The sequence below is a fragment of the Eupeodes corollae genome, chromosome X (genome assembly GCF_945859685.1).
Source record: "Eupeodes corollae chromosome X, idEupCoro1.1, whole genome shotgun sequence".
Taxonomy (NCBI): Eukaryota; Metazoa; Arthropoda; class Insecta; order Diptera; family Syrphidae; genus Eupeodes; species Eupeodes corollae.
In genome coordinates this window covers 785,349-799,096 of record NC_079150.1, presented here as the reverse complement: position 1 = coordinate 799,096, position 13,748 = coordinate 785,349, and the positions used below count along the sequence as shown (strand labels likewise).

General features: G+C 37.0%; 1 protein-coding gene across 1 annotated transcript; it reads left to right on the top strand.

Moving 5' to 3' along the window:
• The first annotated feature begins 7,410 nt into the window (after positions 1–7,410).
• On the top strand, positions 7,411–13,441 carry LOC129953286 (vitellogenin-A1-like). Its single transcript, XM_056066305.1, has 3 exons — positions 7,411–7,477; positions 7,540–8,255; positions 8,313–13,441. Exons 1-3 carry the CDS (start codon positions 7,447–7,449, stop codon positions 13,347–13,349), a joined length of 5,784 nt encoding a protein of 1,927 aa, XP_055922280.1. The 5' UTR covers positions 7,411–7,446; the 3' UTR covers positions 13,350–13,441.
• The last annotated feature ends 307 nt before the right edge of the window (positions 13,442–13,748 follow it).

Below are 13,748 nucleotides of genomic sequence, written 5' to 3'. Positions count from 1 at the left end.
AGACACAGAACTTTTTGATCAAGTGTTCTTAATTTTCAGAAAAACCCGTCTTGTGGATGAAACAAATTCAGTAGGTGGCGGAGTCTTAATAGCTAAATATTCCATTATTAAAAATTCTTTAAATCTACAGCATAGTTCCTTTTAATAAGATCCACACGAATCGGTTCAACTCAACTGCATTTGTGTTTTCGTTTTGCCTTAAAAAGAATATTAGGGTCTGATCCTTATAAGTTATAACCTTCCGCCCTATAAAAACCGGATAAAGCTTCTATCGCAAAGGCGATTTAATAATGATATAGTCTTTATTGGTTAACTTTTAAGTGGTGTAATAATGCATGAATATATTAAATATAGTTGTTGAATATGAAATTCAAGTAGATTTGAGATAGTTTTTTTTACTAGAAAACACACTTGTGCTGAGGAAAACTTGACATATTTTAGTACATAGTATAGAGCTGTATGTATACAAACTAGCTTCCATAATTACTCTAAACATAATTTAATAGAATAGTCTGGGACTCGCTGATTTCAAATGTGGTTTTGACAGGCGTCTAGATGGACACAATTGTCTCTGTGGCCTCATTTTTCTGGCACACTTCGCCGAAATGCGTTTTTTTTGGTGTTTTTGGACTTTTGGGAAATTTCGTCGCTTTGGTAAGCACTCGACTTCCTTAGTTTGAATATGAAAATGAGTTAAATTTATTATTAAATGTTTCTATTTCTGAAGTGATTTTAAAGAATCTTAAATGCTTTCCGAAATGCGACTGAAAAATGCATTCTTTTTTGGAAGACGATTCCATTCAGATATCATAGATGAAAAACAATGTTCATATAATAACAATATAGTGAATTAGGTAAAGACGATGACGATATAAAATCGTATACAAAATAGAATCTTATGAATTTGAAGAAAATATCATTCTTTTCTAATACAACCACAGACCACACCCAGAAACCTTCTTATTAAAGTCTGTAAATTTTTTGCTGGTTGGCGGCTCGAATTTGCGAGTCAACCTTTCTTGATCTTTAAGCTTTAAATAATACGATATTGGAACAAATATTTTATAACCTTTTGTATTTTTTAAGCAAGATGAAAGTTCAAGACTACCTACATAATTTAACAGCGCAAGGCCAAACATATATAGCTACCATAAAGTCAGGAAACAAACAACATAGCCGAGGGTACACAACAAACTCAGCATATCTTCTTCGGATGTGGAACTGCAACTACAAAATATGATAAGCTCATTAAGTTCCGACCTAAACAGGAATAAAAATGCTTCGAAAACCGAATGCTGTCTTATATCGTAATAGCGAGATAAACCCCCTTTGCCATGGATGGCGCTTTCATCGAGGAGACTGAACATCTCGATATTCTCGGTATGCGTACAACCAACCACCTCTTGTATATACGCATTGTCGCTAAAAATGCAGCAAGATTTTTGAGTTTTCTAAGGCGATGCACAAATTTCGTCTCCCGCTCTGATATGACTGTTATCTCCAAGACTTTCAAAGCTTGAGTATAACTCCCATGTCTGGGCTCCTGCAACTTACTCGTGTTTAAGCCTCTCGGGCAGTATTGAACGTAGAGCATTTAGATTGATTGGTGAAAATACCACCATGGGATCATTTACGACTCTCAAACATCGTCGTAAGTAAAGTTTCTCGTCTCACCTTATTTTACCGTTATTTAGCTGTTTCTAGAGAAATAGCCCAATAGCCCATCGAACCCAACTTCGGTCATACTGTCAAGTACAGAGATTCGTTTTTTAGCCGTATTTCGCGAATGTGGAACTGTCTTTCCCAGCCATTGCAATTTTCAGGAATGCAAAATCAATGTGCACCGACACCTCCTTTCAACCCCTCTCTGCCTTTCCTTGTACCCAGACTGTGTCTTTACATAATAAGGGCAATAAGTTCCCCTTCAGTGTGCGCTTATTATACAAAAAATATCTTGAACCGTTTTGATTCGGGAATTATAAACGAAGCTTCTTTGTGAATTGTTTTTATCTGTTGCACTGTATTATTTTTTTGTATGTTTGTACATATATATGTATGTTATTCAATAAAATGTAAGTTAAATGATTTATGAACTCAACTCAGTTGTTACAAAAAGAGAAGAATTTTAATTAATTTTCGTGTTTTTTAAATCCTGTTTGATATCACTATCCTTTAATGGATGAATACAACATAATTTGTAATTATTTTTTTAGTTAATTGTTTCATTTAATTTTCTTTTCTTTTTTTAAGTTAACATTAAATTGAATTTAATTTAAAAAAAAAAATGTTTGTAACGTAGGAAAAGTTTTTTATTTCATTAAGGAACTATCCTTTGAATTGGTTAGTACTAACTGTTAAATGAAATTTTGACCAGCTTTGAGTGTGGTGCCATTCATTTCGTTGCATACGTCTTTAAAGAAACAAGAAGTTCCGTTTTTGAAGTCCTGTCTCAGAAAGCTGATTGGCCCAAGACCAAGAAAATGAAGTTGTTGATTCAATTTCGGTATAATTTTGCAACATATCCCTGATTTTGTATTCTAATCGATATATTATTTAGAATAACGCTTTGCTTTTAGATCTATAGTGCATATGTTGCCATAAAACCAACAAAATTAAATAGCATAAGTCTTAGGAAGGAATGAAATAATTTGAAAAATATACATTTTTCAATTACTGTCAAAACAATATTTTGATGTCCACTTTTCCACATGATCTGATTTTTTCTAGAGCAAAAGCGTGTTGTAGGAGTTAAACGATTTGCAATGTTTAGATCAGCATTAGATGCAGTGTCAAATGGCTCTTTAGTCAAAAGTTTATTCATCATTACGAGTCCAAAGTCCGAATTTCGTAGGCGGTTTTGTTAAACGTCATTGTCACATACAAATTCTTGAAAAATGGGATACATTTAGTTATTTCCATACTTTTTCGCAGTGATCTGTTACCACCTTACAAATCCGAATCGTATCCGATTTTTGTAAGATGTAAGCTAACGACTCTCAGTCGTAATTATAAAAAAAGTGCTTGGGTTCAGTTGTCGAACCATTTCACTTGTAAATGATTCGGTAATAAATGACTTGAACATAATTTGAAAAGGGTGTCATTTTTCGATCATATTCACATCTCTCAAGACGCAAACTTTCTGATACGGTGCGTCGTCAAATTTTGCGTTGAATTGAACACGACTCTTAGAATTCCAGGGCTTGTATCGATTGTTTTGTCCATAACCTTAAAGTTGATATTTTTTTTACTATTTTATCTTTTATGCCACCTTACCCGTCTAGCTCTCTGCAACATTTTCCTTTGTCCTGGTGTAAATATTTTGTAAATACTTTTAAAACATAAATTTGATCACGACATGGTTTATGTTTTGTTTTTATTCTGAAGCTTAATATACACAATCCGAAGATTTTCCAATACTGGCCGAACTGTTAAAATTGTTCCAATAGCATCCAATAGGTGACGATTTCCTATTTTCTATCAAATGCAAATTGCCCGTTTGTACGCTTGGTCGACTGTATTCAAATTTTAGACAATTTTTTTGGGAAGAAAATCGGGTGAAAATTTGCGACAATTTCTTATCATCCAATTAATTGTCTGTTTACAAGGTGGACTTAAGAAATCAACAGCTTTTCACACTGAACCCAAAACCAGGTTTTCGTGAAAATATCGGTTTTCGCCAAAAACCTACATCGAAAACTCAAGTTTTCCCATACATTTTTGGTAAACTACAAGTTTTATATTAAACCTCTCGAAAACTAGTTGTAATTCAAAGTTGAACTAAACAAACAAACCTTTTGAAACATTCGCGCTCAAATTAATGTAAACAAAACAGCTGATGGCTGTTTTCAAAACAAATATTTCATTTTGAAATAAATTTGGTTGTGGTAAGTAATTTTATTTATACAATTTCCTTATAAAATAAGAATTATTCCTTTTTGTTTTTTTATTTAAAGAATATGGAACATTTTCTAACGTCGTGAATAAAAGCCCCGGTGACTATTCGCGGCACTGGCGGTTCTTTTATAATCCTCCAGAGTTTCAAACGCTCTTTGTTAAGCGAGGAACCGGAATTCACTATGGCTACTGGCGTGCCAGCCTCAAGTTCGAGGAATACTTGCTCATAGTTCGTAATAACGTTTCAAAGGTATGCGTCTTCGAACTCGTCGCCACAAATATGTTCGACGATTTCGCTTACTACCTGGAGAAAGACTTTACGGTAACTCCGTTCAATCACAAGGGTTTGCCAACATCAAGAAGATCCTCAGTGCTTTGGACAAGCCAGGCGAGTGTGATTTTGGTACGAATCTGGAACTAGGAATTTCTGCTCCGGCAGAACCAGAGCCTAGTGACTTACAACTCTCAACCATTCCTGTGTGCGAGTACTATTGTCAGGAATGGAAGGGACCTACAATTTTAGACCGAATCCGAACGGCTAATTTGAGAAAGCACTTTTTCATGACAATAATTACTCTTGAAGGATTTGCCAATTCCTCTCAAGAGGCAGTACCCGCGAAAATCATTTTTTTTTAAATTAAGGTGGCACAAGCAGGAATTGAACCCAAGACCCTTTGCATGACAGTCCAACACACTAACCATTATGCCACTGGTACTATAAGCTGCTTGGACGGCCACAATACATGCAGATTCTGAAGGCACATTCGGCCAACAGAAGCAATGGTCATAAGCAGTATTTTGGATTGAGTTTGTTGTGAAGCTCATGAGATGTCAACAGATCGTGACTCGAGAGTATCGAACTGGATGATATCTGTAATTTTTAAAAAGGAAAGACCAAAAATACTCCATTTACCATTTTTAAATGGAGTATTTTTGGAAAAGAGTTAGTTAGAAAAACGGACGACTGGCGACTGCTTTGATGGAATTACTGCATTCCTCACATATATATCTTGATACGCACTTGTAGATAATTCAATTTTGAGAAAAACCCGTCCTTGAGCAAGATGTATTTATTATGGGAGAACTTAAAGTTACGTGTGCAAAATACATACATATTACTATTGAAGGCTCTCATTTTCAGGGAATTTGTGTGTTTTTGCCGAAAATAAACCAGAAGAGCCAAAAACCATATTCTTTTGCAAATGGAAATTTTTACAGAAAGAAATATTTTAAGAACATTTACCCGTTAAAGATACATTATTTTCTGCGCTAATGGCGATTGGGGCTCGAAATTTTACTACTTTGACCGCATGCAAATAAGCTGTGAATCGGATCGATATGTTTAAAACGTCTTGGTAACATTTATTTTTTACGCAATATATTCAAGTCTCAAGATTTGTATCCGATTTATATACATTGGAATTGAATATTTAACTATATGTCCTTAGTAAGTCTTGCCCATGTAAATGGACATTGTAAAATCTGTGTTTGGATCAGTTGTTAACTTTTTCAATAGAAAATAATATAGGCAAAGTTAGGCACTCTAATATTTTGGATAGTTTTTCTCTAAATCTATGTACTTATTATTTTAATGAAACAAATTACAAACACTATTATTTTCGCTTAATTTGGGAAGAACTTCACCCTCAACTTTAAGGAAGTCTTAATAACGTATAAATGATGCAACTCTTCACAAAAGCTATACTTCATTTTCCTGTACTATTTAGCTGGGCGTAAAGACCTTTGCCATTAGATATACGTACATATTTTATCAGAAGAAGTATTTTATTTTATTTTTGAAAAGCAACTCATACTCATCATGCTCACAAATCTCCTAAACGTGTCGCTATATGAAGGTTGGGCAATAACCCTACCTATTATTTAACCTTTCACCATATAAGTGATTACAAAGTTGCAATTTCATTTAACTAGTAGCCACTTGTTATGAAATTGATAAGAATGATTGAAAAGTGAGGACCCAGGTCAAAAAATTGTAGCATCTCAAAATTACGTGTGCACATGCACGTATATTATTATCATTAAGAGGAGGTGTTCAAACCTGAACTTAGAACATGTAATAGTGTAAATTTTGTTAAGAGGAATTTGAATGGCCCTACAAAAAAAAGACAACTTTGTTTTCTAATTAATGCACCAATGCAATTAAACCCTTTATAACTCTGAAATGGGGCACTTATTGCAAAAAAATGTCAAGTCCATTTTTAAGGCTATCCAAATAGTCACACTCAGGTTCATAAAATATAGTACAAATAAAAAAATGCCAATAAAGATCAACCTCAAAAGCTGATGTCTGGACAGGTTTATAATTTTACCGAGCTCTTAACAAAAACCTAGTAGCATTAAAACTTAAAGGCATTTTATAATCAGTTACAATGCTATAAGCACATATCGTCATCTGAAAGTAAAATATACTTTTCATCAAAAATGCAGTTTAAGAGTTCAATTTTCTAATTTGAAATCCGGTTTCGTCTTAAAATGTACACTTGGCATATAATTAAATCTTAGTTCCAAATGTATTTAATTGAAATTTATTCCAAATGGTTTATGTAGATTTTTAACAACGTGGATCCTGAATATAACGAAATAGTGCGTTGAGCTGTCATGCCAACGATACTAAATTTTTTTTTTACGGGTACTGTCTCTGGCGAAGAACTGACGAATCCTCCAAGAGTAATTCTTGTAAGAAGTTCTTTCTCTTTCAAATTCGGCTTACAACTGTAGGTTCCCTTCATCTCTGACAATACTACTCGCACATAGGAATGATTGAGAGGTGTAAGTCACCAGGCGCTAGTTCTCAACGGTCTGTTGAGTCACCTTATTTATTTTTATAATTACAAAACTGACTGTGTTTTGAAAATATTCCATTTTATCTTTAGTTTTTTCAAAGTCGTAAACAATATCGCCCACACTTTTTTTTCCTTAGCTGTTATTTGTTACTGTGTTATAAAAACACATTTGTGCTCGGAAAATTCCCTTCAGTTTTCAACAAGCGCACGCTCATGAATTCACGTGTTTGAAATCAATCAATCAATAAAGTTTATTGAACTGCTGGGCGTAAAAAAATGTAATAGGAATATGATAATGAAAAAAGAACCCCTTCTAGACACTATCTGCTCAGATTTGTTGTTTATAGTTTTAATATAAACCATCAAAATGTATTTTGAAACTTCCTAAAAAACATGTTTTCCAATCGATTAAAAATGCATACTTCAATGATTGAAAGAAACCGTAACTGTACAAAAACCGTTTGGAATATATGTATGTATGTACATACATAAATATATGAATTAAATATTATAAAGAAACTTAAAAGTTTTCTTTGCACGTGTAAGTTGATCGAACTCATTTGGTGATAGGAGAAAAATATCAACGTCTTAAAATTGAAATATTAATTCAACTAAACAAATTTGCTGACCATCTAATATAGAAAATATCGTCTGTGCAAAACTTGTATAAAATAGGGTTGATCTTTTGAAAAGGTATAGTTTAGTTGCATAGTTCAGTCTTGTAACATCTAGTAGAATTTCGAGCGACATGCGAACTTCTTTAATATTCCTGACAATCGGTAAGACCCAGGATATCACTGTTTAATTCAAAAACATTGCTTACTCTTTTCTTTCGGCACAGTTGGATTGGCTGCTTGCTCAACACCATGGCAGGCAAACCAACAATATGAGTATTCATACACTGCAAATACCCTTACTGGCTATGGCCTAGGTAAGGATCAATATGTAGGTATCATTACAAAGGGAAAATTGATTCTGCAACCTCAATCGGAATCCGTTGTTCGAGGAAAGCTGTCACAAGTCCGTCATGCTCATTTCCACGATCAATTGAAGGATGGCTTCAACAGCAAAATCCCCGATCAAAAACTCATCTTCAACGATGAACCACAATCTGAATCATTCTTCAGCATCAACTATAGAAATGGTGTAATCCGTTCCTTGGATGTGGATCAATCTATGAGTAACGACGAAGTCAACCAACTGAAAGCTGTTCTCTCCCAAATGCAAGTTGACACTACTGGAGAAAATGTCATCAAATGTCGCCATAATCAATTACCAGGAGAATCAGCTGGCCATACTAATGCTCTCTACAAGACAATGGAACCAACAGTTACTGGTGAATGTGAGACTTTGTACGAAATGACAACAATTCCAGCTTTCAGTGTTACCGAGCAAACAGAAAAATGGGCCAGAGACACACAACTCAACGAAAACCTTTTACAATTCGTGAAGACCACGAACTACAGCAACTGTGACGTACGTCGTGGGTACCATTTCGGTATCTCTGGAGCATCAGACATGAAACCAAACTCTAACCAGATGGGAGAGTTCTTATCCGTCAGTTTTTTTGAAATTTTAATCCTTTTTTATATTTATTTGTGTTCTTTTTTTTAGAAAGCTTCCGTTACCCGTGTTATTGTTACCGGTCCCCTTGAACAGTTCACAATCCGGTCCGTTGAAACCACAAACCGTGTCGCTGTTAGCCCAATGCTTTATGACGATGAACAAGCTGAAGTTGTGAGTCGTATCGCTCTTGAACTTGAGTCTATTGCTGCCATTGAATCTTCACTAGCAGTCAATGCAGAAAACTTGATCCACGTTGGGAACTTAGTATACCGTTACAACATTCCCTCTGATAACCAAAATCAACCAAGGACATCAGCTAAGAGTTCCAATGATGAATTATCTTTATCCTCTTACCAAGGAGAACATGGTCAGCGACACCGTAGAAACATTGAATCTGATAATCACATCCAAAACCGAAAGCATATGTCATCTTCTTCATCTTCTTCCTCTGAAGAATCTTCTGAGGAGTTCAACTCACACAGCTATGCTGCCAGGTTTCCTCACCACTACCAACCCCACCCAACGACTAAGCAAGCCGCTGAACAACCACTTCACCCATTCTCAATCGGAAACAAGGGGCGCAGTATCCAGTATCATAACTCCATCGATGTTGTTGCAGAAAGTCGAAAACTAGCTGAAGAAATTGCCACCGATCTGCAATCACAAGCAGAAATAGCAACCCGTGACACCTTAGAGAAGTACACCATTTTGGCTGAGCTCATCCAAACAATGGACTTCAAGCAAATTGAACAGATGGTTTCTCTCCGCAACCAACGCCAAGGCAACATGCAGTTAGAAGAACAATTAGTTGAAAACACACTTCTGGATGCCGTTGCTCAAGCCGGTACGAATCCCGCCCTGTCATGGATAGTTAAAAACATCTCCAACGGACATATTCGTGGAAGTCAGGTTGCAAGCCTTCTAGAAACAGCTTTCAAAAACTTGCGCACTCCAACCGAACCAATTGTCCGTGAAATTTTTGAGAACATCATCAAAAACGAAAAAGTCCGCAAATACTCAGTGCAATATCCAAGCATTCTCATTAACTATGCTGACCTGTTGCGCCGTGCTTACTCTGACAAAAGCTACGCTCACAACTACTATCCCGTACAAGCGTACGGATCATTCGAAAAGGCTCTTGGTGAGATTGTAACCAAGGAAATTGTTCCCTGGATGGGACAACGTCTGGTCGAGAACATCAACAACAAAAACCAACAACGCAGTCTGAAGTACATCCGAGCTTTGGGTAATGTTGCACATCCCAAAATAGTTGAAATCTTTGAACCCTACCTGGAAGATGAGAAGCGCGCTACATCATTTGAACGCTTGGCTATTGTTGCTGCCTTTGATAAAATTGTCGAGTCATACCCTAAGTACGCCCAAAAGATTCTATTCAAAATCTACAGCAATGTAGCTGATGAACCAGAGATCCGCAGTATGGCTGTAGTTCTCTTAATGCGTACTGACCCACCTACAGCTATTCTCCAACGAATGGCAATGTCAACTTACAACGACCCGAGCACTGGTGTAAGAAGCACCGTCAAATCAGCTATCAACTCCGCAGCTCAACTGATCTCAAATGAAAACGCTAACTTAGCTGCAAACGCTAAGGCTGCTCAAAAATTCTTGAACCCATATACTTTTGGCCTTCAGAACTCAAAAACGTCACTTAGAGATCATGTGGCCCAGGTTCTTCGAATTTCAGAAGAATATCAAATGAGTCATATCATCGGAAAGGATGAATTCCCCAATTTTATGAGTTACACTTCCTGGAAGAACTACGGAGGCATCAGTATGAATGAAGTTGATGTCCAAGTCTTGTTGTCCAGCGTAAGAAATGTATTTGATGCCATCATTTATAATGGAAAATCCACTCTTTCTGGATCTCAAACTTCAAAGTACACTGCACAGAAAATTATGAAACAATTTGGCATTAACTTCGGCTCGGAAAACAATCGGGAAGCAGCAGGACAGATGCTCTTTAAAATATTCGGGCGCAAGAACTTCCTATCTTTCGATGGAAAGACTCTTCAATCAGCACCTGCTCAACTTGCCGGAATTGCCCAAGAACTAATGTCTGGCCACCAAATGCAGTTTAACAAAATTTATGATCATCAACAGATTGAGGTCGCCTTCCCTCTGGCTACCGGATATCCATTCTACTACAGCTACAAGACTCCAATATTGGTACAAACATTGGGAGACGTTAAGGTCAAGACTACACCCAGCCTCACCAACTCCAAGGCCTGGTCAAACATTTACGACACTCAAGCTATCAACGCAACTTCAAAGGTACGTTTCACTTTTAGCATGGAAAAGATCGGTAAGGCTGGTTTCATTACTCCATTCGAACAACAACGCTATGTTGCTGGTCAAATTCAAAAGGTACAAGTTCACGTGCCTATGAGTGCTAGCTTGAATATTGATTTGAAGAACAATGCCATATCAGGAAAGGTTGCTCCCTTAGCTACTGACAACAAAGTAAAACTCTTGCACTTCAGCTCATGGCCATTCACTGCACGAAAGGACGCTCTCAGTCTCCGCCCAGTTGTTGAAGCCAAGGAAATCAAATTGATCGAAGTTCGCCCAACTGTAGGAGACGACCAAACATTCGGTGAGGACACCATTGGTATGGCTTTCAACTTCAAATCACAACATCAATTCTCCCAAAATGCTGTCAATAGTATGGAGCGCTTGCTTCAAAGAGAAGGAGTTAAGCAATACGCTCAACTACCAATGAGCCTAATATTGACAATGCAGTCCCTTGTTAAACAACAAAATATTGTCAACCCAGCTCAATTTTTGCCTTATACATTTGAACCAACTTCGCAAAGCACAACTTCTGGAAACATTTTACTCTCCCTTCTTACAATGCCTTTCTATGAAGACATGGACAATACTGACTTGACTAAACTTCGTGCAGCTTTGTCTTTGGCTTCCTTGCCTTTTACTGATGCTAGAGAATTGAAGGAAACTACCCAACAAGACGACATTTCTGCTAACGGTCCATGGCCAAAGAGTGGAGTTGCCCATTATAAGTTTACTCTGAGTCTGGACTTGCAGCGCTCTGCCAACCAAGCAGTTAAGTTTGGAGTTCAAATCGATAAAAAAACAGACTTGAACGAATACAATAGCAAGAAACCATTATCTTTTGGTGATGAATCGAAACTTGCTCTCGTATCTGATATTGCACCTAATAGTGAGTCTCGTCGCGAAGAAATGATTTTGAATGCAGCTCGTGACATAAAACAAGCAACCGCAGCACTGATTGATTCAGCCTTGATCTTTGATGGATCGAAGCCTGCTAAATTCGTTGGAAGCCTTGCTCAAGCTGATAACTCACTTGGAGATAAGACACGTATTTTGCTTTTCGGAAGTGTTAAGACTGCAAATGGGGGTCCAACAAAACAGGTCTATGCTTCTTATATCAGAAACTATTCCAACGCTCCCTCTCTCAACTTTTATAATGCCCAGGAGCACAACGGAAAGTCAAATGCCAAACTGATGGTAATTCTGGGAGAAGGAGGAAAACCAAAGAACACTAAAATCAATGTTAAGGTTATCATGGACCAAACGGAAAAATACCAAACCAAACTCCTGCAATCACAGATTGCACAAGAATGTGAACGTCAAATGCGAGAAGAAGGCAATAAACAAATGTCTGCTTGCTTGAAGGCTACATACCTTGCCAATCTCCTTGATCAATTTCATGTTATTGTTGATGTTGAACAGCCAACTTCGGATGTAAAGAACTTTGCCCAATCTATCTACTCTGTCTTGAACCACTGGGGCTACTACAACAGCAGGGTCGATCAGTCCAAGAAAGGAGAATCCGGTAAACTAGATGCCAAGATCAACTTCGATGTAGTCCAAAAATTAATGAACATCACCATTCAGCTTCCAAGTGAACAACAAAACTTTACCGGTCTTCCTATTCCCCATAACGCTCGCTATCTTTTTGCAGTACACCCAGGAATGACTCTAAAAGAACTCGATATGAACCGCAACTCGGAGGTATGCGTTATTGATCAGAGCAAAATTTTAACTTTTGACAATGTCGTAGCAAAAGAACAGACATTTGGACAATGCTGGTATTCTGTGCTCCAACACATCAATCCTGCTAACGACCAAGATGAGCTCTCTGTTCTCGTCCGCCAAGCTAACGATGATCAAAATAAGAGAGAAGTTCAAATTGTTACCTCAGGACAACAAATCCAGCTTTTGCCATCAAAGAAACAAAATACGCCTGCTGAAGTTATTGTCAACATGAAATCACAAGAAGTTTCCCAGAACTCTGCCATTGATGTTTACACACAATCCAACCAAAATAAGAAACTGGTTGCCCGCATTTACTCAATCTCAGACAACGAACTCAAGGTTGAACTACATGGATCAGAACTTAAAATCTATTACGACGGAGAAAGCGTTCGCCTACAAGCTGATCCAAAATTGAGGAATCAAGTTGTTGGCCTTTGCGGAAACTACAACGGTGAACAATATGATGACATCGCCACGCCTAAACAGAAGGTTTTGCAAAACCAAAAGCACTACACTGCTCACTGGGCTGTTATGGACGAAACCTGCGACTCTCAGGTGCAACAAGCTCAACAAAGAGCACAATCTGATCGTTGGTACGAAGTAAAGTACCAGGCTGGAAATGTAGTTAGCAACTTCGAAAACGGAAAGAAATTCCAAGGCCAACGCCAATCTGATAGGCTATGGCAAAGCTCAGAGTCATCATCGTCATCTTCTGAATCAAATGAAACTGAACAAAATAAGTTCACAAAGAAAGCTTCCCAAGAACCAAAAGTACAATCTTGTGAATTGTCGAAACGCGTGCAATTTAAAGCACAGGGGCAAACGTACTGTTTCACAACCGTTGAAGTTAACGCTTGTCCTACCCACTGCTCCACTAAAGACTATTCAACCATTGAGGTTCCAGCGCATTGCCGTGCAAAGACGGATTCTGTTGCCAAATTGTTTGTTCAACAAATTCGTCGAGGATCTAGTCCCGATCTGAGCTCCAAGGCCGTGACACAGACAATTAAGATCAATGTCCCAACAATGTGCTCTGCCAATCAATGAATCTTGTTTAGTTAAACTTTAAAAATAATTGTATTTGAAAATTGATTAATAAATTGCAATTCGCTTCAAATAAAGCGACACTTGAAAATATATTTTTGTTTTGTGTTTATTTTTATTGCAGCAGAGTATTTAAACATTATTTTCTTAGCTACCGAAAAGCCTTCAATTTAAAAAAAAATATAGAAAAATAAGTAAGCAACATTAGTAACATGCAGGGTGTCCCAAAAGTATATAGTCAAGTCATAAGCTATCAGAAAATCATAAGCCATCAAAATCATATTCTAATCAGTTATAATTTTTGCATCCGATTAAGAAAATCTAAAACAGGGAGAAAATACAAAAATTAATAACTAAATAAATTCAGCGCCGAATATTTGCTTTTCAAATTGCCTTTGACTT

Coding starts and splice junctions, on each gene's coding strand:
- LOC129953286 (XM_056066305.1), top strand. CDS start 7,447: ATGCGAACTTCTTTAATATTCCTGACAATCG. Junction 7,478..7,539: donor TTTAATATTCCTGACAATCG/GTAAGACCCAGG, acceptor CTTTCGGCACAG/TTGGATTGGCTGCTTGCTCA. Junction 8,256..8,312: donor AGATGGGAGAGTTCTTATCC/GTCAGTTTTTTT, acceptor TCTTTTTTTTAG/AAAGCTTCCGTTACCCGTGT.